Source organism: Coregonus lavaretus, assembly GCF_964263955.1.
Source record: "Coregonus lavaretus genome assembly, chromosome: 3".
Lineage (NCBI taxonomy): Eukaryota > Metazoa > Chordata > Actinopteri > Salmoniformes > Salmonidae > Coregonus > Coregonus lavaretus.
Genome location: NC_139990.1, coordinates 14,202,576 through 14,230,073, shown reverse-complemented (window position 1 = coordinate 14,230,073; position 27,498 = coordinate 14,202,576). Strand labels below are relative to the sequence as shown.

Below are 27,498 nucleotides of genomic sequence, written 5' to 3'. Positions count from 1 at the left end.
AGGAAAACCTGCAAAATCGGCAGTGTATCAAATACTTGTTCTCCCCACTGTATATATATACATACATACACACACTCCGGACTGCAACATTGCTCGTCCTTCTAGATTTGTGTATTGTTGTATTACATTTTTAAATTTTTAGTCATTTAGCAGACACTCTTATACAGAGCGACTTACAGTTAGTGAGTGCATTCTTTTATTTATTTTTTCATACTTGTATATTGTTAGATATTACTGCACTGTTGGAGCTAGGAACACAAGCATTTCGCTACACCCGCAATAACATCTGCTAAATATGTGTATGCGACCAATAAAATATGATTTGAGTGGGAATATATTTTAATCATTTTTTGTAGTTTTTGTGGATTAATGTTATTTTTCCTTTCACTTTATGGAATTTACTTACATTTTCTGAATTATTTTCACCCCCGTCCAATTGGCGGCGACAACACACCTTTTGTGTGTAGTTCGCTATAAGTCCTCAGCGAAGAAGAAGGCTTTTCGGCACTGGAGTCCTATCTATTTCTATGTCTCCACCACATGCTGCGGACAGTGGATATTTTTGACATTACGCGAAATAAGTTTGGTACGACTTTTACAGTTTTGTGGTCTCCAGTGAGTTCGTGAAAGGGAATGTCTAACGGTGAAAGATCGGTTAGTGAGGTGCCTAGGAACGGGAACATTATGGGTGAGTACTCTGACTCTGTCCGTTTTAATTCATTCGGGAACTTTTGCTATCGTTTGTTATTTGCGTCCTCGGAGTTGTTACTAAAAAACTTTGTCAGAATTAGCTAGCTAGTTACCTAGCTAGAAAAACAACGATAGTTACCTAGCTCATTGGAAATACATTTACAAACCGCTCGAGAATAACCGCGAGTAACGTTACTGTGGCATTTCCTTTGTTTTTTCGACTGTGTGAGAGGCTTAGTTGCCTGGCACACAGTTGGCTAGTACTAGCAAACGATAGCTAACGTAGTTCACGTTAGCTACCTGTCGTTAATTAACTAGCAGTTTGAGATACAGCCAGATAAGTTAATTACTGGCCAAATAATGTTGTGTGAAGAATGTCAACTGAGTTTAGCTACTTCATCAGATGCCAGTTGTGATAAGTTGGCAACCCCAACAAAGGCGCATCATAACTACGTTTCTAGCTAGCTAACAAAACGAACGTTACCTAGTTAAGTTGGTTAGCTAACTACTAGCACAGATAGAAAAATGTTATAAAAACATTTACTACTAGCTAGCTAGGTTTGTTGTAATGGAATAGCTGACATCGCAGCTCGCTTGTTAAGTTGTGAATGGCTGTTATTCCAAAAAGTCGACGTAGCTAGCTTACTTTCAGATGTCAGAAACTGCTAGTGTTGGTCACATAACTAATCATTAGTTAATTAAAGTGGATTGAATCAATGGTAAAGTAAATGTGGGGGAAACCTGGAGCAAAGTTGTTATGAATCCAATCTTCCACAAAAACACCTAACAAGCTAAGTTACGTCATCATTCGATTGTCTGTCAAACAAAAACTGTCATCTATTCAGCATCAACAAAATGTTTTACTTGGAGTGGGGTAGGAGGACTGCAATATCTCCTTTAGAAAACGAAGTCCTCGTGTATTGGTTCACATGAGACTGGATTAATACTGTGGTAATCATGCTGTAATCACATGGCGGATGCTTTTACTGAGTGACTCTGCCTGTCAGTTATTCCTCCATGTGACCTGTAGCTGTAGAATCTGTAATGAAAGTTTCCTGTGAGTGTAAAGGCCGGCATAGATCCTCACCCTAGCCATTCAAACCCAACAGTCCACCTACCGACCATGTGAATGTTTTCTCTAGTCCCTATGGAATGCCTGCAATGTTATTACTTTAGTTTGAGTAAATAAATGCACATTTTCCCACTATCTCTCTCAATTGTTATTGAACAATTGCTGTCTCTCCATTATTGTTGCTAACTATTTTTGTGTGAGTCAGTGTGTCAGATGGCGGGGCCTGGGAATGCCAGGATGTCTGTGATGACACAGCTGACTAAGGCAGCCCATAGCCTGGGCAGAGTTTGTTTAGGTGCCCGTAAAAGGCCCATTTTGGATTCTTCCCTGTCTTGCTGTAATGTATTCGTTCACTCCCCCTCAAAGATTTAAAAGCGTTGGATTGGTGTGTGAAATACGGTAGACACTCATGGGGAGAGATTTGGTATTTAGCCTCAGATGAACTGGGTAGGTAGTGAATGGAGAGTCAATCAGCTTTCCATGTAGACCACTGACTATTGTTCACCTCACTCTCAGGACTGTCTTACTCATACAGACTTAATATTATTCCTAAATTACAGTATAGAAATAAAAATATATGCGTTCACTAACTGTAAGTCGCTCTGGATAAGAGCGTCTGCTAAATGACTAAAATGTAAATTGACACTAAATCATGCAAGGCAGACACAGACCGACTCTAATGGAGAGGTTGGCAAAACTGTGTACACACACACGCCCACACCAGTAAGTCTGGTGAAGTAACGATCTGGGAAGATGAAGAAAGGTCGTGGGAGGGGTCAGACCTTTTGACGCAGAGCAACATTCTCTACTGTGTATCCTCCTCTAGTATTTGCAAGCCAACATCAGTGTACTGTGCTAGGCCTTGCTTTAGGGTTAGCTGAACACTCCTCCTTCTAACCTCAGGCTCTCTGAGGCAGACTAGCCTCAATCCTACCACATCTCTTCCGGCAGTTTACCCACCACCAGCAAAGAAGAATAACACATCTACTCTGCTTGAAGGGAGCATGTAGCAAAGAGAGTGGAAACAGATTGTATCAGGCTATTGGTGCATTGAAAAACATGGGCAAAGAGTGGTGGAATGTGAGGCCTAAAGGAGGAAGAAGCGCTGCTTTTCTGGAGGTATGTAGTGGCCTTTGTTAAAGCCACTGTGTGTAAAGGTTGAGGTGAACATCCAAGACACAGAGGTCCACCACACCACGTATCCTTCGCAGTGACCCTGGCCTGGGTGGAAGCTCTCTCGCCAACCTTGACAATGGTATTTGAAATATGTCAAGGGTGTTGCCTTGAAAAAGACCTGACTTAGTAAATTTCAACAAGCCGCTTATGCCTGCTGTATGAGTCAGGAAGCTGCAGTAGATGTAGCCTATATATTTCACTTTATTTTTTCATAAGATGAGGCTAACTTTTATGACCTTCCGCTTGGACTCGTGGAAAAGTAGGGACGGCTCATTGTTTTTGGCTCTGAAGTGCACATCAAACGTTTCTCTTCTCAGTACGAGCTAGCTAAGAGATCAGAATTATGATGATGCTGCTGTCTCAGCTATGTTCTGAGGTGGTTGTGAGGTGGTCATGAAGTGTCTGATCAGCGACAGGCACCACTGACAGTCATACTGTGTACATGACAGACGTTTCTGCTCCAGAGCAGACTGACAGACACAGACCGACCGATAACATCAGGAGGAAGTGGCTTGGGTGGTGATGCATGCTACGTCTGTCAACTTCTATCATCCCACCTGGCGTTTGCGACATTGAAACCCTCAAAGACGGTGAGCTTGAGTGAAGGCTAGGTGGGGCAGATCTTCTTCTGTGGAAGTGGTTTGTTAATAGCCAATGAGCTGAAACTGGCTGTCTAAAGCTGTCGGAATGAACAGCCTCCTCCTCTGAGCAGTGCTTACCGCCAAAAATGTCTCCTCCGCTTAATAATCACTATTTTTGGCCCAACTGTCTGGGTCTGGGATAGCCTGAGTGAATGCTCAAATTCTTGCCACCCTATTGATGGCTTTACACTACGATTTTTGGGAGACAACGCTGTAGCTGGTAGCCAATGGGATCTCGTTTTCACATCAGTCTCTGAAATGATGTATCAATACCTCTAAACTCTGGAGTTAATCAATGACCGCTCTCATAAACAGACCTAAAATACTGTAGGAAGTTTGAGTTAGTTGTAACTCCTCAAACTGAAGCTCAAGTGAGTTGTAAGAGTGAGGATTAGGCAATTTGAATGCTAGGTAGGTTGACTGTTTCCCCCCCCCCCTCTGATGTGCTGAATTACAAGCATAATTTGCTGTCCTACTGCTTTAGCCTAACTTGTTTGTGTCATTACAGTTGGCAAGTTAATGATTTTTCTTCTCTTTACTGAGAACATTGTTTGGCTGCTGACTCTACACTCCTCTTCAGTAATGGCTGCTATCCTATTTAGGGAAATACCTGTTTTTGGAGGAGCTTTCATGTCACTTTACTGGCACCCAGAGAGCTGTAAAAGAAGCTGAGGCCACAACCCTGTTTTCCAGACTAGACTCGTCATAAATCGTGATCCATCTCCGTGTTTTACACCCTCTGATAAAAAAAAAAAAAGGATATCTGAGACGTTTATGCATGGGTTTGACTACAAATATCCTAGCCCTATAAAACATAGGTAAAATCCCTTCAAATAGAATGAAGAAACTGAGTGGGGAAAAACTTTATTTGTCATACCTGTGGCAGATCAAATTGAATTTTTGGTGAAAGATGCAGGAACTAGCATTAACCAAGCAATCCAAAAGTATGCGTACCACTACCACCAATCATCTGATCTGATTGAGTGCTATACGCAAAATGGAGTAGCAAGACCTATCAGTATACTGTATAGGCTAGAAGTTACACAAGTAAGTTCAACTATACCTCAGAAGCTATGCCTTGCTGACTACTATATGAGTAGGCAAATTTCTTGGTCATGATGGCACTTGCACATTGAAATGGCGTCAAAGTGAAATTGACACCTGAGAGAGTCCGTCTGGGCTTTTATCCACAGGCAGGCATGTGTTATTCTGACACAAGATGGATGGTGGATTCATTTGTCTGTGTTCTTCTTAACTGGTATACTGTATTAATCACTTCTTTCCTTTATGGTGTGGTGCTCCTCCTGTCTACTGTGGACTGTGACTCATTCTGCATCTCCTCTCTTCCATCACCACCTCACTATCAACCATCCTGACCTGCACTCTCCAAACCAGCTGTAAGTATTATTGAGACTGATTACCTAGTGTCACTCCACTGTACCGTACCTTTTTTAGGCTATAATATTTACTTATTTGATAATGTTAAGAGAGAAGAATGTTAGATTGGGCATATGAATTCAATCAATTGTCTGATGAATGATTGAATTCAGTACAACATTGTCCAGGTTGTAGGGCTGGGCGGTATACCGTATTTTACTATATACCGGTATTGATGCACGGACCGGTTTGGGTTTTTACTTTACCTTGTATAACAGTATTTGAATGTTTGGTTTGTTCAATGTGATACACCGTGTGTAACGTCAATTTTTATAGTTTACGTCGCTACTTGAGTCATCTCTCTTTCATGCCGCTTTTCACACAGACCTATCCCCGCCCCCTGTCACACAAGGAGCCATTTGTTGTTCCTCGACCACGAGAGACTTGGGTTCAGTCTGCATGGTCAATGCAGCACATGCAACAATGTTGATGACAATGATGCTGTTTTCACTTTGCTGCTTAATATAAATCCACTATCATTCTATAATTACACTATTAGTTTGTGTAGCTTACATTTGTAAACAGCTAGTTTGTCTTTTCTTAGCAAGTTGGGCCTAAGTCTTGTTAGCCGCTAATCGCTAGTTAGCTGGCTAGCTAATAAATGTACTGAGTCAGAGCAAACGTAACTAGCTATACAGCCTGATAATATCAGTGATGGTGTAGACCTAAATCAGCATGTTGTTTGTGCAACAGTATCTTCTAAATCAAAGATGAATACGCGAAGCATGAATATGTTAGCTAGCTACATGAAGTAGCTAAGAGAGAACATTCAATGTAGACAGATTATAGGGTCCCCAAGGAAAACGTAACACTTTTTTTCCTACCCTGTCACAATAACTCCCCCCTGGCATTTTCATTTGTTGTCATGTCAAACAACACTGTATTCAAAGTGCCCACTACTATAATCTAACTATATAGAATTAGAAGAATCTTTCTATTTCCATGATTCCAACAGTTCACCCAAGTGTTTTGATCAAAATCGCAAGTCAAATCGCAATTGCAACATTTGGTTAAGAATAAGGCCTAGATTGTTTGCCCATACCGTGCAGCCCTACGTGGCATTGTGGAAATGCTCTCAAATGAGTGCAGGAAATGCAGAAATTGATAAATGCTAAACATGATTTTTGGTTCATGTTGAACAGCATAAAACAATCAGAATGGAGAAAGACCCATTGAAATCAGTTAGAATGTATGTGTTGCAACCTAGGGTCACGCACTACTCATAAAGCAAATTAAGAACTTTTATTATTCAAAAACATAAAATACCATCATTTTAAATGTAATACCGTTATATGATATTTTGGCCATATCGCTCAGCCCTAACATGTTGCTATTTTTTTATATCCTGTACCTGTCAATTCAACTATTTTAAACAGTTTTCATAGGCCAGTGATATCACAGCTACTTTGGCGATAAGTCAACAGTGTAACCTGTCTTTAGTTTAGCCTTGTTACCAGCCCGGACAGTTGGGAAAAGCATTAATGTTTGGTTTCGGTCTACAGCAAGAGAAGCTCCTGGAAGGTTATGTGGGCTTTGCCAATCTCCCAAACCAAGTGTACAGAAAGTCTGTCAAGAGAGGCTTCGAGTTCACTCTCATGGTCGTGGGTGAGTAGAGATATTTTCAGCCCATTTTATGTCTCCCGCTCCTCTTTTCTAAATAAGACCCCACAGAACAGAAAACATTTCCTGGTATTTCTCTGGGAAATCAAATGGAGATTTTACTGCTGTGTAAAAAGCTGTTTGCATATTACTGTATGAATCAATGAAGTTTGCATGAAAATGGCTGTTAGAGGCTCCGTCTGCATCCCAAATGGCTCCCTATGTATTGCACTACTTTTGACCATGGTCCAGAGGGCTCTGATCAAAAGTAGTGTAGTATGTGGGGAATAGGGTGCCATTTGGGACACAGTCTCTGTTTGAAAGATGTGGACACATCTGTGTAAGAAATGTATGTGGATATGTAATATAGCCTACACATGGCTGTCTGCCATAGACGTTCATGTGTCCAGTCCAGCAGTATTACATTTCACAGTCAGGAACGTTATCAATGCACAGTGCTGACAGTTGGCTGTTAAGTCGCTCTGGATAAGAGCGTCTGCTAAATGACTAAAAAATAAATAAAATGTATTAGTGATGCTTTCTGTTGAGTTAGGATAACTTGTCTTGCATGTAAAGCAGGACTCGAAGAAACCATATAAAAAAAATAAAATAAAGTGCTTCAGCGATGGAGGGTAGGCAGGGTTTATTTCCTCCATACTGTGGAATGTGTGTATAAGTTGTGTGTGTGCGCGCGAGAGGTGTGTAGTGTTATTTGAGTTGTGTGTGTGTGTGTGTGTGTGTGTGTGTGTGTGTGTGTGTGGTGTGCCTTTTGGATTGTGGGTGGGAGGTTTCCTGTAATTCCATTCACGCAGCCAGAGTCGGAGCCTGAACAGCTGAAGGGAGAGAGGGATGGAGGGAAAGAGAAAGACCCAGGGTGCAGGCACCATTACGTTCCTGCCATTCTCCACTCCACTGTCCTCTCTGTTCCATAAGTCCTGCCCAGAGGTACAGCGCCTTGAGAAAGTATTCACACCCCTTGACTTTTCCACGTTGTTACAGCCTGAATTTGGCCTATACCCAATACCCCATAATGTCAAAGTGAATTTTTGTATTATTTTTACAAATTAATTAAAAATGAAAAGCTGAAATGTCTTGAGTCAATAAGTATTCAACTCCTTTGTTATGGCAAGCCTAAATAAGTTCAAGAGTAAAAATGTGCTTAACAAGTCACATAAGTTAGTCGACTGGTCGATCGTTTGGAAGATATGCTGTTGGTCGACTGAGATTTTTAGTCGAGCAGTCGTATACAGTGAGGGGAAAAAAGTATTTGATCCCCTGCTGATTTTGTACGTTTGCCCACTGACAAAGACATGATCAGTCTATAATTTTAATGGTAGGTTTATTTGAACAGTGAGCGACAGAATAACAACAACAAAATCCAGAAAAAAGCATGTCAAAAATGTTATAAATTGATTTGGATTTTAATGAGAGAAATAAGTATTTCACCCCTTCTCAATCAGAAAGATTTCTGTCTCCAAGGTGTCTTTTATACAAGTAACGAGCTGAGATTAGGAGCACACTCTTAAAGGGAGTGCTCCTAATCTCAGCTTGTTACCTGTATAAAAGACACCTGTCCACAGAAGCAATCAATCAGATTCCAAACTCTCCACCATGGCCAAGACCAAAGAGCTCTCCAAGGATGTCAGGGACAAGATTGTAGACTTACACAAGGCTGGAATGGGCTACAAGACCATCGCCAAGCAGCTTGGTGAGAAGGTGACAACAGTTGGTGCGATTATTCGCAAATGGAAGAAACACAAAAGAACCGTCAATCTCCCTCGGCCTGGGGCTCCATGCAAGATCTCACCTCGTGGAGTTGCAATGATAATGGGAACGGTGAGGAATCAGCCCAGAACTACACGGGAGGCTCTTGTCAATGATCTCAAGGCAGCTGGGACCATAGTCACCAAGAAAACAATTGGTAACACACTACACCGTGAAGGACTGAAATCCTGCAGCGCCCGCAAGGTCCCCCTGCTCAAGAAAGCACATATACAGGCCCGTCTGAAGTTTGCCAATGAACATCTGAATGATTCAGAGGAGAACTGGGTGAAAGTGTTGTGGTCAGATGAGACCAAAATCGAGCTCTTTGGCCTCAACTCGCCGTGTTTGGAGGAGGAGGAATGCTGCCTATGACCCCAAGAACACCATCCCCACCATCAAACATGGAGGTGGAAACATTATGCTTTGGGGGTGTTTTTCTGCTAAGGGGACAGGACAACTTCACCGCATCAAAGGGATGATGGATGGGGCCATGTACAGTCAAATCTTGGGTGAGAACCTCCTTCCCTCAGACAGGGCATTGAAAATGGGTCATGGATGGGTATTCCAGCATGACAATGACCCAAAACACACGGCCAAGGCAACAAAGGAGTGGCTCAAGAAGAAGCACATTAAGGTCCTGGAGTGGCCTAGCCAGTCTCCAGACCTTAATCCCATAGAAAATCTGTGGAGGGAGCTGAAGGTTCGAGTTGCCAAACGTCAGCCTCGAAACCTTAATGACTTGGAGAAGATCTGCAAAGAGGAGTGGAACAAAATCCCTCCTGAGATGTGTGCAAACCTGGTGGCCAACTACAAGAAACGTCTGACCTCTGTGATTGCCAACAAGGGTTTTGCCACCAAGTACTAAGTCATGTTTTGCATAGGGGTCAAATACTTATTTCCCTCATTTAAAATGCAAATCAATTTATAACATTTTTGACATGCGTTTTTCTGGATTTTGTTGTTATTCTGTCTCTCACTGTTCAAATAAACCTACCATTAAAATTATAGACTGATCATGTCTTTGTCAGTGGGCAAACGTACAAAATCAGCAGGGGATCAAATACTTTTTTCCCCCTCACTATATATATATATATATATATATATATATATATATATACACACACATACACACACACACACACACACACACACACACACACACACACACACACACACACACACATACACATACACATACACATACACATACACATACACACAGTACCAGTCAAAAGTTTGGACACACCTACTCATTCAAGAGTTTTTCTTTATTTTTACTATTTTCTACATTGAAGAATAATATTGAAGACATCAAAACTATGAAATAACACCATATGGAATCATGTAGTAACCAAAAAAAGGGTTGAATCAAAATATATTTTATATTTGAGATTCTTCAAATAACCACCCTTTGCCTTCATGACAGCTTTGCACACTTTCGGCATTCTCTCAACCAACTTCATGAGGTAGTCACCTGGAATGCATTTCAATTAACAGGTGTGCCTTGTTAATTTGTGGAATTTCTTTCCTTCTTCATGCGTTTGAGCCAATCAGTTGTGTTGGGGTGGGTATACAGAAGATAGCCCTATTTGGTAAAAGACCAAGTCCATATTATGGCAAGAACAGCTCAAATAAGCAAGGAGAAACAACAGTCCATCATTACTTTAAGACATGAAGGTCAGTCAATCCGGAAAATGTCAAGAACTTTGAAAGTTTAGTCAAATGCAGTAGCAAAAACCATCACGCGCTATGATAACTGGCTCTCATGAGGACCGCCACAGGAAAGGAAGGACCCAGAGTTACCTCTGCTGCAGAGGATAAGTTCATTAGTTACCAGCCTCAGAAATTGCAGTCCAAATAAATGCTTCACAGAGTTCAAGTAACAGACACATCTCAACATCAACTGTTCAGAGGAGACTGCGTGAATCAGGCCTTCATGGTCGAATTACTGCAAAGAAACCACTACTAAAGGACACCAATAAGAAGAAGAGACTTGCTTGGGCCAAGAAACACGAGCATTGGACATTAGACCGGTGGAAAGCTGTCCCTTTGGTCTGAGTCCAAATTTGAGATTTTTGGTTCCAACCGCCGTATCTTTGTGAGACTCAGAGTAGGTGAGCGGATGATCTCCACATGTGTGGTTCCCACCATGAAGCATGGAGGAGGTGTGTGGGTGCTTTGCTGGTGACACTCTGATTTATTCAGAATTCAAGGCACACTTAACCAGCATGGCTACAACAGCATTCTGCAGCGATACGCCATCCCATCTTGTTTGTGCTTAGTGGGACTATCATTTGTTTTTCAACAAGAAAATGACCCAAAACACACCTCCAGGCAGTGAAAGGGCTATTTGACCAAGGAGAGCGATGGAGTGCTGCATCAGATGACCTGGTCTCCACAATCACCCGACCTCAACCTAATTGAGATGGTTTGGGATGAGTTGGACCGCAGAGTGAAGGAAAAGCAGCCAACAAGTGCTCAGCATATGTGGAAACTCCTTCAAGACTGTTGGAAAAACATTCTTCACGCGAGCTGGTTGAGAGAATGCCAAGAGTGTGCAAAGCTGTCATTAAGGCAAAGGGTGGCTACTTTGAAGAATCTCAAATATAAAATATACACTGCTCAAAAAAATAAAGGGAACAGTAAAACAACACATCCTAGATCTGAATGAATGAAATAATCTTATTAAATATTTTTTTCTTTACGTAGTTGAATGTGCTGACAACAAAATCACACAAATTATCAATGGAAATCAAATTTATCAACCCATGGAGGTCTGGATTTGGAGTCACCCTCAAAATTAAAGTTGAAAACCACACTACAGGCTGATCCAACTTTGATGTAATGTCCTTAAAACAAGTCAAAATGAGGCTCAGTAGTGTGTGTGGCCTCCACGTGCCTGTATGACCTCCCTACAACGCCTGGGCATGCTCCTGATGAGGTGGCGGATGGTCTCCTGAGGATCTCCTCCCAGACCTGGACTAAAGCATCTGCCAACTCCTGGACAGTCTGTGGTGCAACGTGGCGTTGGTGGATGGAGCGAGACATGATGTCCCAGATGTGCTCAATTGGATTCAGGTCTGGGGAACGAGCGGTCCATAGCATCAATGCCTTCCTCTTGCATGAACTGCTGACACACTCCAGCCACATGAGGTCTAGCATTGTCTTGCATTAGGAGGAACCCAGGGCCAACCGCACCAGCATATGGTCTCACAAGGGGTCTGAGGATCTCATCTCGGTACCTAATGGCAGTCAGGCTACCTCTGGCGAGCACATGGAGGGCTGTGCGGCCCCCCAAAGAAATGCCACCCCACACCATGACTGACCCACCGCCAAACCGGTCATGCTGGAGGATGTTGCAGGCAGCAGAACGTTCTCCACGGCGTCTCCAGACTCTGTCACATGTGCTCAGTGTGAACCTGCTTTCATCTGTGAAGAGCACAGGGCGCCAGTGGCGAATTTGCCAATCTTGGTGTTCTCTGGCAAATGCCAAACGTCCTGCATGGTGTTGGGCTGTAAGCACAACCCCCACCTGTGGACGTCGGGCCCTCATACCACCCTCATGGAGTCTGTTTCTGACCGTTTGAGCAGACACATGCACATTTGTGGCCTGCTGGAGGTCATTTTGCAGGGCTCTGGCAGTGCTCCTCCTGCTCCTCCTTGCACAAAGGCGGAGGTAGCAGTCCTGCTGCTGGGTTGTTGCCCTCCTACGGCCTCCTCCACGTCTCCTGATGTACTGGCCTGTCTCCTCGTAGTGCCTCCATGCTCTGGACACTACGCTGATAGACACAGCAAACCTTCTTGCCACAGCTCGCATTGATGTGCCATCCTGGATGAGCTGCACTACCTGAGCCACTTGTGTGGGTTGTAGACTCCGTCTCATGCTACCACTAGAGTGAAAGCACCGCCAGCATTCAAAAGTGACCAAAACATCAGCCAGGAAGCATAGGAACTGAGAAGTGGTCTGTGGTCACCAACTGCAAAACCAGTCCTTTATTGGGGGTGTCTTGCTAATTGCCTATAAGTTCCACCTGTTGTCTATTCCATTTGCACAACAGCATGTGAAATGTATTGTCAATCAGTGTTGCTTCCTAAGTGGACAGTTTGATTTCACAGAAGTGTGATTGACTTGGAGTTACATTGTGTTGTTTAAGTGTTCCCTTAATTTTTTTGAGCAGTGTATTTTGATTTAACCCTTTTTTTTGTTGCTACATGATTCCATATGTGTTATTTCATAGTTTTGATGTCTTCACTATTATTCTACAATGTAAAAAATTAAGACAAACCCTTGAATGAGTAGGTGTATCCACATTTTTGACTGGTACTGTATATTTGTTTCATGGTACACAAGACACCAGTCTAATTCACGCCTGTCTCAGTGGACTAATCCATTGTGGGGTTGGTGTGGTCCATGAAGAAGGGGAGTGTGGCTAAGATGCACAATGCACGTCTTTCTCCAGAATGCGATCTCTCGCCATTTCGTGTGCATTCATGGTTTCATAACTTCATTGTGTGAATTGTTTGACCTTTTGATTTAAAGGGTTTTATTAAAGACAGAAATACTCCTGAGCACAAGGTGCACCTGTGTAATGATCATGCTGTTTAATCAGCTTCTTGATATGCCAGACCTGTCAGGTGGATGGATTATTTTGGCGAAGGAGAAATGCTCACTTACAGGGATGTAAACAAATGTGTGCACAACATTTTAGAGAAGCTTTTTGTGCGTAAGGAACATTTCTGGGATCTTTTATTTTTACGTGTTGCGTTTATTTGTGTTCATATTATTATTATTATTATTACAGCCGTGTACCATTTATCTTTGTCGAAGTGGACACGTTGTTTACAGAGCGCACAACCTATGCTACACTTATGAGAAACAAGTTTTGGTTTATTTAGTTCCATTTATGAGTTTTGTCAATTTATTCATTATTTTGTTTGGAGTGTTCCTGTCAATGTTGAGTAAGGACGTACACCTGATTTACACATATAGAAGTAGGCCTAGGCTACCTGGCCTATAAATGTGCCCCATTTGGGGATGTCTGATAATATTTCCGATTTGTCTTAACGCACTACCACTAATGAGCTATGGAGCTTCTCAAAGTAATTTTTTCTTTACATCAAACAGCAAGTAAACAAAGTCCGTTTTTAGAATCCATTGAGAATTACAATTGTTCCTCAATGTATTTGAAAAATATTTCCAGCTCTCTCCCTTTCAATACCACTCGGCATGAAAGGGGAAAATGTAATGCTCTGATCCAGTGGAAAAGTCATACAATACCGGATTACTTCTTATCCCTTGCACAAATGGCCTACGGCTGTATCTGTTCTGAGCTCACTGCAACGGGGAAACTCTGAGGGCCCAGAATATTTTATACAATGTTGCAAGTTTGCTAGTGCGAACTTTGGGCCGGACCCAGTTAAAGTTTATACAATGTTTCAAGTTCCTTTCCAACAGGCAATGCGTAACATTGTATAAACTGAGTGGCGCAGTGGTCTAGTGGTCTAAGGCACTGCATCGCAGTGCTAACTGTGCCACTAGAGATCCTGGTTCGAATCCAGGCTCTGTCGCAGCCGGCCGCGACCGGGAGACTCATGGGCGGCGCACAATTGGCCCAGCGTCGTCCAGGGTAGAGGAGGGAATGGCCGGCAGGGATGTAGCTCAGTTGATAGAGCATGGCGTTTGCAACGCCAGGGTTGTGGGTTCGATTCCCATGGGGGGGCAGTATATTTTAAAAAAAAATATATATTCACTTACTGTAAGTCGCTCTGGATAAGAGCGTCTGCTAAATGACTAAAATGTAAATGTAGCCAATGTGATTTATAAGATATTTATTTTTATCAGGAAATGTCCTACCTGCAGGCTGCAATGTTTTTATTTGTTGGCTTTATGAAGGCTATTTTTACATAGTTGGCAATGGTAATAGAAGTTACTTTTTAGATTTGTATCATTTTCATTTAGATTTCGACAATTATTTTAAGATACCATTACTTTATTATAAATTAAATGAGACTGTTCCACCAAAATGTGCATAAGAAAATCAAAACTGGCACGCAGATCGGTAGAAATGGTAAGATAAATTGGCACTCTAAATGGAAAAGGTTGCCTACCCCTGGTGTAGCCTATTACCGGCAACTTCAGGAGCATAACATGGCCAGCAGCAGCGGGATGAGGGGGGTTGGGAACAGGTTTTCTTTCTTCTGGTAAGGCTATCTTGATGTCTAGCTCCCTCTTGAGTCATTTGTGCCTGAATTATTTAATCAAACAGTGTGCTTAAAGCATCAGACAAGCTCAGTAGCCTACATATAGTTAATTTTATTAAAACACATATGGTGTGTCTATATGGAAAAATACATGTTTAATTTTGTTTTAGACCTATTGGTAGATGGGAAGAAAAGAAGCAGACCTTGAATAGCCCTTTGAACATGGAGCATGGTATTAATTACACTTTGGATGGTGTATCAATACACTCAGTTACTACAAAGATACAGGCGTCCTTCCTAACTCAGTTGCCGGAGAGGAAGAAAACCGCTCCTGTATTTCTCCATGAGGCCAATGGTGACTTTAAAACTGTTAGTTTAATGGCTGTGATAGGAGAAAACTGAGGATGGATCAACAACATAGTTACTCCACAATACTAACCTAAATGACAGAGAAAAGAAGGAAGCCTGTACAGAATACAAATATTCCAAAACATGCATCCTCTTTGCAATAAGGCACTAAAAAACTGCAAATTAAATGAACTTGTCCTGAATACAAAGCGTTATGTTTGGCAAACACAACACATCACTGAGTACCACTCTTATTTTCAAGCGTGGTGGCTGCATCATGTTATGGGAATGCTTGTCATCAGCAAGGGAGATTTTTAGGATAAAAAGAAACTGAATAGAGCTAAGCACAGGCAAAATCCTAAAAGGAAAACCTGGTTCAGTCTGCTTTCCAAATGTACCTTTCAGCAGGTTTCAGCAGGACGATAACCTAAAACACAAGGCCAAATATACACTGGAGTTGCTTCCGAAGATTTACATTGAATGTTCTTGAGTGGCCTAGTTACAGTTTTGACTTAAATCGTCTTGAACATCTATGGCAAGACTTGAAAATGGCTGTCTAGGAATGATCAACAACCAACATGACAGAGCTTGAATAATTTTGTACAATCCAGGTGTGCAAAGCTCAGAGACTCAACAGCTGTAATTGCTGCCAAAGTTGATTCTAACATGTATTGACTGAGGGGTGTGAATACTAGTTTTCTGTATTTCATTTTCAATAAATTTGCAAAAATGTCAACGCATCTTTTCCCTTTGTCATTATGGGGTATTTTGTGTATATGGGTGAGAAAAATAATTAAATCAATTTTGAATTCAGGCTGTAACACAACATTTGGAGTAAGTCAAGGAGTATGAATGCTTTCTAAAGGCACTGTACCGAACTTCGTTACACAGGAAATGGCTGTGAACACCCTAGTGAGGTCATATTCTGTCCCCTGGCCCTGTGGCGGGCGGGCTGTCGACTCAACCTGTGCCCACCTGCCTCCGGGCCAGGAGAGGGGGAACAAGAGAAAGAACGAGGGAGGAAGAGGAGGAACGCCTGCCTGGTATTCCAGACCTACTGCTGTCGGTCTGAGTAGAGTTGAGCAGCATTCAAGTGGTCCCTTCCTGGAGTTTCCCCCTCTGCTGCACTCTCAGGAAAAAAGATGGTTATAGGTGCAATTTTGTCTGGAGCATGTAATTAGAATGGCAGGGTAATTGGTGAAGCTGAGCTCATGTCATGCTGTTGGAGATACAGCATCTGATAGTGCATGTTTACCCTCTGCTGCTCCATGGGGTGTGTTTCTCTGTGTGTGTGTGTGTGTGTGTGTGTGTTTTCTTAATTACCAGACAACTTATGGTAATGTCCCTGTTTGCGATGTGAAGTGTGCCAATGTATTTTAAAGGCGGCCGCATACTAGGTTCGGTTTGCTCCTAGCAGAACTCGGCTAGGCGACACAATCGTTTGTGCCTCACATACTTCTTTAAAAGACCTTTGCTTGAAAAATGAGAAAAGCGTTAGTACTGTTTGCCCCATTTGAGACACCATATTAATAGCATAGCCAGTATACACTTTCTCAAAATAGTCCCAATTAATCTAAGATAAATCAAGAAATCTGTAATCAACTTTCATGTTTGAGGTCTTAGTCGTGCAATTTTACATTTAACTAAGATGTTTCGTACAGTATTTCCCAAGTTAAAAAATGTGCATAAAACACTAGTCTCTCGTTGAATGACGACAAACATTTAATTGAAGAATCCCATCCATAGTTCCCACTCCTAGGACTAGTACTGTTGACCAATCACCGACAAATGGTCGTAGACAGGGCCTAAAACTAACTGTTTTGTATACCAGCCACTGTGGCAGGTAGATAAACAAAATATTATAAAAACATCTACCAGCCACTGATATTTTTTTAACCAGCCCAAATATTTTTGTTTGCCATAACTACACAAAGAAAAAAACTGAGCATGCTTAGGAATGTTTCTAAAACAATAAATGTATTACTAGTAAGAAGTAATGTGGTATATTGCTCAATTTAATTTAATATTCTGTGACCTGAGTATTTAAAATAAATATCAGATACAAAAATGTTTAGCTACCCTTTTTAGGGTTACCTTGGTGACAGGGCCACTTGAGTCATCACGTGCGAATGTCACCAGTAGAGGCCGACAATTTATCTTTGCTAGCATTGGGAACAAACTCAAACATTGATAAGCAACCTAGCTTTTGAACAAACAATGTAAGTAGCCACGAAACATGAGGACAATGACTCACTTTAGGAGACTTTCAAGTTAATTAGGTTAACAATGTGCCCATTGCTTCTAAAAATGATGATTTCAGCACTCAGTCCCTCAGACAGGCAGTGTTGCTGTGCAAGGTGGGATAGCTATAACGTTAGGATTCAGATTTCTTTGTGCATTACCAGATATAAAACAAAACTGAAGAAATACTTTGAAAACAACTATAAATTACAGCTCGCACTTGTGCCCATACTTTTTTATTAAATGCTCACACTGTAGAGCCCGGAGAGTTACCACACGCCAACGTGGCTGGTGAGTTTGACATCCTTACCCGCCAGTGTCAATCTACCCACGTTTGGCGGGTGTTTTTAATTTTAGGACCTGTTTGTACTTTGGCTACCAAACTTCGACAGCCAAAATGAACAAAAACCTCAACTTTGTCTTAATATATGCTTGAACTGTTTTGACTGGAAAGCAAGCATGCAAAAGGCTTAAGCCTCTCTCTTGGTTAGAACTGATTGTCGGCAGCCAAGTTAGTGAAAGTGGGCCGCAACAGTGGGACGTTTGCGTCCATCGGTAAAAATAGATATTTGCCAATGATTTACCACGTTTGCCCAGGATTGAACTTGATCTTGGCTAGAATGGCTACTGCAGCCAGCTGTAGTTCAGCTCATTGTACAGTCGTGGTCAAAGGTTTTGAGAATGACACAAATATTAATTTTCATAGTCTGCTGCCTCAGTTTTTATGATGGCAATTTACATATACTCCAGAATGTTATGAAGAGTGATCAGATGAATTGCAATTAATTGCGAAGGCCCTCTTTGCCATGAAAATGAACTTAATCCCCCCAAAAAACATTTCCACTGCGTTTCAGCCCTGCCACAAAAAGACCAGCTGACATCATGTCAGTGATTCTCTCGTTAACACAGGTGAGAGTGTTGACGAGGACAAGGCTGGAGATCACTCTGTCATGTTGATTGAGTTAGAATAACAGACTGGAAGCTTTAAAAGGAGGGTGGTGCTTGAAATCATTGTTCTTCCTCTGTTAACCATGGTTACATTTACATTTTAGTCATTTAGCAGACGCTCTTATCCAGAGCGACTTACAGTTAAGTGAGTGCATACATAATTTTTTTATTTTTCATACTGGCCTCCCGTGGGAATCGAACCCACATCCCTGGCGTTGCAAACGCCGTGCTCTACCAACTGAGCTAAATCCCTGCCGGCCATTCCCTCCCCTACCCTGGACGACGCTGGGCCAATTGTGCGCCGCCCCATGGGTCTCCCGGTCGCGGCCGGCTACGACAGAGCCTGGATTCTAACCAGGATCTCTAGTGGCACAGCTAGCACTGCGATGCAGTGCCTTAGACCACTGCAAGGAAACGCGTGCCGTCGTCATTGTTTTGCGCAAAAAGGGCTTCACAGGCAAGGATATTGCTGCTAGTAACATTGCACCTAAATCAACCATTTATCGGATCATCAAGAACTTCAAGGAGAGCGGTTCAATTGTTGTGAAGAAGGCTTCAGGGTGCCCAAGAAAGTCCAGCAAGCTCCAGGACCGTCTCCTAAAGTTGATTCAGCTGCGGGATCGGGGCACCACCAGTGCAGAGCTTGCTCAGGAATGGCAGCAGGCAGGTGTGAGTGAATCTGCAAGCACCGTGAGGCGAAGAGTTTTGGAGGATGGCCTGATGTCAAGAAGGGCAGCGAGGAAGCCACTTCTCTCCAGGAAAAACATCAGGGACAGACTGATATTCTGCAAAAGGTACAGGGATTGGACTGCTGAGAGTCATTTTCTCTGAATCCCCTTTCCGATTGTTTGGGGCATCTGGAAAAAAGCTGAGCGCTACCATCAGTCCTGTGTCATGCCAACAGTAAAGCATCCTGAGACCATTCATGTGTGGGGTTCCTTCTCAGCCAAGGGAGTGTGATCACTCACAATTTTGCCTAACAACACAGCCATGAATAAAGAATGGTACCAACACATCCTCCGAGAGCAACTTCTCCCAACCATCCAATAACATTTTGGTGACGAACAATGCCTTTTCCAGCATGATGGAGCACCTTGCCATAAGGCAACAGTGATAACTAAGTGGCTCGGGGAACAAAACATCGATATTTTGGGTCCATGGCTAGGAAACTCCCCAGACCTTAATCCCATTGAGAACTTGTGGTCAATCCTCAAGAGGCGGGTGGACAAACAAAAACCCACAAATTCTGACAAACTCCAAGCATTGATTATGCAAGAATGGGCTGCCATCAGTCAGGATGTGGCCCAGAAGTTAATTGACAGCATGCCACGGCGGATTGCAGAGGTCTTGAAAAAGAAGGGTCAACACTGCAAATATTGACTCTTTGCATAAACTTAATGTAATTGTCAATAAAAGCCTTTGACACTTATGGAATGCTTGTAATTATACTTCAGTATACCATAGTAATATCTGACAAAAATATCTAAACACTGAAGCAGCAAACTTTCTAAAGACCAATACTTGTCATTCTCAAAAATGTTGACCACGACTGTACACATACACCATCTTCTCTCAAACCAGCCTCAAACACTTTTTAATGCGTTTCGGTATTTATCTTCTCTGGAAACTATGTCCCCCACATCAACAAGTAGGATTTCAGGGTTTTGACTCACTCTCTAAAGGAAAGTGATGTGTTTGCCAGAAGATATTTAAAGATTTGTCACGTGGTAGCCAGACTTGTAATGTTTTTATAGTAATTTTATGTGTGTGCCCTATTTGAAGGGGAAATACCCCTTTTCAACACACCACACACACTATCATCCGAGACGCACTTTACCTGCACGTTAAATACAGTGAAAGCAGAATGATAACCTCAGCCAGTTTCTGCTGTCCCCCTCCTAAAAGAACAGAACCACTTAATTTCACCAGTCGGTGTACCATTTCCTGTAGTAGAAGGCAGCACCGTCAAATGAACTAACATTAAACTGTCTCCCCTCCAATCCAAACTTTTTCCTGCTTCCCCCTTCTAGCCCCAGCCAGCCCCTCATCTCCTTGCATGCAGAGCAGGATGAAGATCCTCTGAATACGCCCCCATGGTTTACACAGCTGCTGGAAATTTCCTTTAAAGGAAGTGTGCTGCTGGCTGGGCTGGTCACTGACCGAGGAGGGCCACTGGCGGGGACGGGCCAGGCAGGGCTACACCGAGAGGGGTCATGCTCTGGTCTGGTGGCACTTATGAATACTACTTTCTAGGTCCAGGACAGGTCGCATAAACCAGCTTAGCATCTGTTTCTAGCTGTATGACACTGAGACTGACCCTTCACTACTACTGTGAATGGAAGTCTGGTCTGATGTCGGATCTGTCACATCGTTATGAACACTGCGTTGCCTCAAGGCTAAATCTATTCTGTAGCCCTCTGGTAGATATTCAATTGACTGGTTTTCAAATGATTACACATTTTTGAGTCAGAGGTTAGGCTACAAAAGGCCCCCATATATTCCCAGTAGCATGCATGCTAACTGCTCTCCAGTTTTCCCTGTAATCCAGACCAGTGCTGATGATCCCAGTGTAGGGAGATCCCTACCCTGGGGTCAGGCCCCAGCTATAGGCCTATACCACCAGTGTAGGGAGATGTCTTCCCAGGCCCCAGCTATAGGCCAGTATAGGGAGATTCTCATTTCCATGACATAAGGATTTAAGAGGCCTTGCTCTCTCCTCTCTGGTAACAAATTCTGCAACTCCAACTCTGAATAGCCTACATCAGCTCTTATATCCCTCCATCCCTCCCTCACCCTTTTTCCCCCCATCCTTTCTTCATCTCTCCCTCCCTCCTGCTCTCCTCTGCAAAGAAGCAAACCCAGCTCTGTAGTCTGACTAGCCAACTTGCTCGCTGGTATCCCGCCATCCATCCCTGTCATTCCCTTCCTTCCCTCTATCCCTCACTCAATACTCTCAAAACGAGAGATGTTTAGTGTTCTGGCTCTTTTTTTAACTGTGACCAGAGAGTTAAGTTTCCTCTCTGCCCATCATTGCTGCTGGATCTGAATCTCTGTATCTGAACCAGTTTATAGACATTGAGCGCTGAATCCCATCTCACTGTATCCGCTTGAGCCTGCCATTCTGTCAGCTTATAGTTTCCCTAATGCAAGCTGATTTTTGTTTGAGACCAGCGTATTTCAGTTTGCTGTTTTCACAAGACCAACAACCCGTCCCTTCTCCACCCAGCTCTCAGTGAGAGAAGTAGGCCCTAAATCCTGACTTCCGTCCTGAAGAAATATCCACATGGATGATCATATCCACATCATTCCTCATAACAGCCCGACCGCTAAAACATTACCATTGTTATTGTGAGGTCAGTGTGGCTCTAGCCCTGGCGGAAAACATTTACCATTTGAAAGTGTGTTGAGAGAACCTCTTTCTAAAAGGATTGAGGGAGAAAGAGTGCTCTCCTTTGTGTGGTGTTTCCATCTCTCGCTCTCTCTCTCGCTCTCTCTGCACACAAAGTGTTTAGTAGCTGGTTAATTGGCAGTAGTGTGTGGTCGATCGATGCTGGGACTAACCACTCTTCTAAAGGTCAGGTCGGTGCACCTACGCACACACGCAGCAGTGTGCCGCGGTCCTCTGTGCCAGCCCAGCGTGTCTCTAGCCCCGCCCCCTTCCACCACACTGATCCCTTTGTTCAGCCCCTCTCATTGGCCCCCCGTCCCCACGCCAACCGTTGCTATGTATACTGTTAATGGTGTTGGGTTACCCAGATGTATGGATTGTTCTCTGAAAATCTGAATCTGTCCACGAGAGATTGAGCCGTTATTTTATCCAAGACAAATTTCCTAAATTAGTTTGTGGTGAGACAGTCACTGTAAAGGTATGATGACTATGCCAGCCTTAGGCTTTCCTCATCATAATAGTCCCTGATTAGATTCCTGAAATGCAGACAGGAAAATAATTTGACTAGGAGGAAAGATATTCAGCCCTCCTCGCCTGTCTCTCCTTCTCATGTTAAATCTTGACACTTCACTTGAGGCAGCTCAAATGGATTGATTTCCTGTTGGAGAAAGTTTGAATGTGAAACATTTTAAAGAATTCTAAACATTGTGCAGGGTTTAGGAATCTACATCTGGAGATTTGTCGTGTTGCGACTGTCTAGCGTGAAAACAAGGATTAGAAAAACAAGTACAGTGTGAAATACACCTCTTGAAATTAATCTCCCTCTTTCTCGCTCCCCCTCTTTCTCTAGGTGAATCTGGTTTGGGGAAGTCTACACTGATCAACTCCCTCTTCCTGACAGACTTGTATTCTCCTGAATACCCTGGTCCCGCCCACAGAATCAAGAAGACAGTACAGGTAAACACTAGGATACCCTATTGATTTATTTGTGGTTTATTTGAATGGGAACAGATAAACACAATGAATAAACAATCATCTGATGTGCTTATGTGTTGCACCATAGCTTGAGCTAATTTTCAACACCCTACTTCCGTTTCTCTCTTGGAATACGCTATCATACTTCTGTCCCTTTGTAAGCTTAAACAAATGAGTAGGCTCACCCCCCCTTCCCCTCCCTCCTCTTAACAGGACATTACTGAGATAAATATTTCAGTTCACTCGCAACGTTAAAAACGCTGTTTCCTGTTGCTTTAGGTGCAGGGTGATAGCTAGGTAATCTGTCTCTGTCCTGTCTGACTACCCATAAGTCCCTCTGTTGGCCACAGAACTGCCCTCTAGTCTGGTATATTATCTGATGTTGAGGCACCCTGCCAAGTCAGCATTTTTTTATAATGCTGGAGTCTAAAGGAATTCATACCATTAGGTCTAACCCAGAGGTTTGGCCATAATCTGACGCAGAGCTGGGTCATGTTCAGGCGTGACATAGTAAATCCTTGTTTTGGACCGTTTTCTTCTATTTGAACGCTCTTTTTCTTTTTCCGTTGTAAAACATTTCGCTACGGTGTGCCCTAATGAACACGACCATGTAATATCTGTTTCTCTGGGCTCTCCTTGAATGTAACCTTGACATTGGCCTGGTTAACTGCTGGTGCCCCAGGCTGTGGTAACACCAGTGTGCCCCAGCCAGCTCCCACCCAGCCCTTTGTGTTGTTTTGGGTCATTGATGTCACAGGCCCTCCCTCCACTACATACCAGCTCTCTGACATGCTGCTGGTGAGGCTTCAGGCTAGGCCACTCTTAAGAGTCGATACCCTAACAGGGTGTAACAGGTTACCCTGTTACCACCGCTGCCCTGTCTGTCTGTGAATAGCAAGAGACCTGCAACCAGTTTATCTACTTGGACTAGGAGGAATGTCTTTGACTGCAAAGAGAGAGGCCTGCTGAAACCATACAGAATATCAGGTGCGGGCGACTGACTCATCGACTGGGAAAAGGAACGGTGTGCTAAACAAATAGCAACAGGGAGTTTTTGGCTGGAGAGAGAACTAGTACATCATTATAACTGGAGTCATGCTCCTCTCCTCCTCTCTGTGGGTGTACTAGTACTGACTACTGAGCCAGCAGTTCATTCTTAGGTCAGGGGAAATGCGCTAACTGGGCCCCGCTTGATGGCCGCTGCTGTTAAACTGTAGCCAGAGGCGCGCGCACAGCTGTAAAGGTGCAGAGCCAGAGGGTCACATACTAGGGAGGAAATATTAGTCCAGGCTGATGATGAATGAGCCCCAGTCAATCTGGGAAATCAGTTGACAACCAAGGGGTTAACAACCAGACCACCACGCTACCCTGTGATTTATGACACACAAACACACTCGCAATGTAATTTTCATTAAGAGAAGCAGTGGAATGGTTGAGAGATATTATAACAGTAAATCTGGTATTAGGGGTTTTCTTACACTTGTGCTGTACGGCCCAAACCAGTGTTTTGCTATTGGTGTGGTGGTAGTGGTATTGACAGCTGACACTGATTTCCAAGAGGAAGTTGTGCTGTACATGTAGGCTGGAGTGTCACATTGATTTGTGGAAATTAAAAGAGGGACTAAAGCAGGGGTGGGCAACCTACGGCCTGGGGGCCGGATCTGCCCCGCGAGCCCATTCAATCTGGCCCACGGGAGGTTAAATATATTATATATAAGTAGGGAATCGTGTGTGTTGGGCTTCTGAGTGCCTTCAGAATGGGTGGGTAATGGTGAGCATAGGCGTCTGTCTGTGTGAGCATAGGTGACTGTGCATGCATTTGGGTGTTTCTTTGTCTGTGCATTGGAGTGTGTGAGCGATTGAGAGGCATGTGAGCATATATGAGTTTGTTTGTCTGTGTGTGTGTATACTGTATGTGGGCCAGGTGTGTGAGAACGCTGTCAGCAGTGATGGACTGGCTCCCTGGCCCGTGGCGGCAGCAGCAGCATAGCAGAGAGAGACTGAGCCTGCCAAGACCTCATTCATGTCTTGGAACATCTCTGCATCACATTATTTATGCCACATGCACCACAGTATTTATGACCTAGTTCAGCTCAATAAGTGTTAATGTAAGCACTGGAGAGACTACAGCTGGCTGGGTAACTAACTAACCACACTGTAACTCCCTCTAACGGCCCTGTTAGATGGGGGGGGCCTCCTCAACCACGTTGAGAAATACTTTTCTTCTCATGTCCAGTTTTATCACTGACGCTCATGTTTCTGAATATGGAATATTCAAACATCTGTGAAACAAGTGTCTGTAAAACTTCACACAGTTGTTTTGCAACATGTCTACACTGCAGACACCTATTTGTAAATGGCTGTTTTGCTGAGAGAGCTGCCTGTGTTATCTGTTTGCTGATCTCTGAGGCCAGGTTTAAAAGAGCCAAATGTCAAGTTAAGAGTATTCCCCTAAATGTCCCATCCTGTTGGTTTATTCTGTTTGGCTTGCAGCTGCCCCTGGCCCCACACACTGGCTGAAGAGCTCTGTCTGTTGTTGGATCTCATTTAATGTGTCAAGTATGGCCTTCAGGCCAATTCCTGGTGTTGAAAGCCATAAACAACCTGCAGTTCATATGTGTGCCAAAGGATTGGCCATGCACACACAGCGCAGGGGGGCGCTCCAAACAGACTGTTTCCTGTGATGATTGAATGGGTGATAAAACATGGGTCTCTTTTGTCAGAGCTGGGCTGCATGCCTCTGAGAGAGAGAGACACACACACACACACACACACACACATAGTTACTCATATTATGACGCCACACCTCTATCCAATGACAGATCACTATTAATCCCATATTCTACCTGGCTTGAAAGTTTCTCAATAGGAGAATGATTTGTCATTGGATAACAGTGTGTGATGTCTTGTACAGGCCAGAGTGGAGTAGCCTGGGTGCCAATCTCTGTCATGCCAACAATTCCATAAGGAGTTGGCAAGCGAGCAGAAACAGACTGGCACCCAGGCTAAGGTAGGTGAGGATGCATGTTTTAATAGTGGCGAAATGATGTCATTGGGCTCGTTCTGGCGTGCCTGTGGAGGGCGTGAGAGGTGAGGCGTGCCAGGTTTCAGGGCCTGCCAGGATAAGGTACTCCTACCAGTCTATTGCTTCCCAGCTGTGGAATCCTGTCTGCTGGTGATTCAGTTTTAGTATTTGTAGGATTTGATTAGGATCCCCATTAGCTGCTGCTAACGCAGCCGTTACTCTCCCTGGGGTCCACACAAAACATAACATGACATATAATACAGAACATTATAGACAATAACTCAAGGACAGAGCTACATGGATTTAAAATAATAATTCACACTTTCATACCCTTAAGTCTTAACAGTCCAATGCTTAATAACATTACACATACGCCAGCGCATACATAATCTTTTGTTAATCGTAATATGTTAGAGATACCACCCAGTGGGTCTCTTGTGGTGAAATGGTAACCTTGGTGTTGTTGTTCATTAAAAGAAGTAACATAGTCACACAGCATTGGAGCCGTTCACCCAGTGAATGGAGTCCCATACATATGTTGCCTCAGCAACCGTGACAGCCTTGACTTTTCGTTATATTTTAGTCACCTCCAGATATAGTGGGTTGGAGTGAAGTTGAAGTTAACTTAGTGTAGCTGAACAGAGTCAGAGCCATTCATTAAATGAAAAGGGTCCTATACATAAAATACTGGACTTTCGTTATATGTTATAGTCACCACCAACTGTCAAGTGTAACTTGGTGGAGCTGCATAAAAACAGTCACACCGGGGCGGAGCCATTCATAAAAGGAACTGGGTACATCAGTTTCCTCCAGCTAAAGCCTACTCTAGCTAACGTCGTGTGAAGAAAAAGACAGAGACCTAAATCTAATATCTCTCTCTTCCCATCTCTCCACTGTTTCTCTTACAGCCTGTTTAAGTTCAGTGGCATGGGCACATGTTATCTTTAACTCAAACACCAGATGTTCTCGGGAGAGAGCGGAGTGGATTTTCTTTTTTGGTCAGTAAGGAGAGGCATTGTGTTGTGAGGTGCTGTTTTTAATAAAAAAAAGTGTGTGCTGTTTGCTTGAGTGATTTGAGATGGCAGGACGTTCCAGGCAGTCATGGCTCTATATAATATTGTGTGTTGCCTTGACCTCGTTTTGGATTTTGGGACTGTGAAGACACTTCTTGATGCATGTCTCTGATGTTAGGAATGTCTGTCAGAGCTGTATGTTAGCTGATTGAATAGACAGTTTGGAATTTTTAACACATTAATATTTCTTGCAAAAACAAGACGTGAGGCAGTCAACCTCTTCTCTACTCCTGGGTTGACTTCCCAGGTTGTTTGGGTCTTTGTTTGTTCAGCACTAGCAGTAAAAGTCCTTACTAAGGGTTCTGGATCTGAAGGTTGAGGGAGGAAGAGGGGTAGAGAAGGAGCCTGACAAGGAGAGAGGGGGGAAAAAAGGGAGCAGGAGTATCTGATCTACTACCACTGAATGCTATTATACCAGTTGAAGAAGAGGAAGTAGTCATAGTAGTAACAGGAAGTAGTACTGATCAATGGTTAGCCATCTAGTTTGACCTGCTTCCTCTCCTGGGCCCTCGGCATCAGGTTAGGTGTGCAGCAGGAGTGCTATCTAGTTTTCAGACTTCATAGAAACAACCCTCCATGAAGGTTTAACCACATTGTATTGTACCTCCCTTTTGAAGTTGCAGGAAAGTGATCCCGTTTCTGTGAATCACAGCCAATAGAAACATGGCCTCTGCCTCGTCCCCCTCAGCCTGGGTGTGTGTGGTATTCCATGCATTTTAAGGGGCTTCTCTTGACTTGTTTCATCTCATGTGTGATTCCTCTCAACACTACAGTCTAAATCTCCACTAAGCCCAGCACCCGCCAATTTGTTTACCTGCGAATTACACACCCTTAAGCACTTATTAAAGTTTCAACGAGATTAGTGTGTGTGAGTGCATTTGCTCTGCTTCTTTTGGCTTCAATAGTAAACATTATTCCAG

General features: G+C 43.3%; 1 protein-coding gene across 4 annotated transcripts in view; it reads left to right on the top strand.

Annotated features, from left to right (window-relative positions):
* Positions 1-483: 483 nt before the first annotated feature.
* The window catches only part of LOC311121353 (septin-7-like), a gene marked incomplete at its 5' end in the record, with an annotated part of 41,810 nt that continues 14,795 nt past the window's right edge, over positions 484-27,498 (top strand). For 2 of the 4 annotated variants that reach the window (XM_084157953.1, XM_084157954.1), the window contains 3 exons: positions 484-688; positions 6,519-6,621; positions 22,356-22,462. In XM_084157953.1, coding sequence (XP_084014079.1) covers positions 6,612-6,621; positions 22,356-22,462 — 117 coding nt within the window. Of the gene's footprint in view, positions 689-6,497; positions 6,622-22,355; positions 22,463-27,498 lie in introns of those variants that run through there. The other 2 variants (XM_084157951.1, XM_084157952.1) reach the window with 1 other exon arrangement.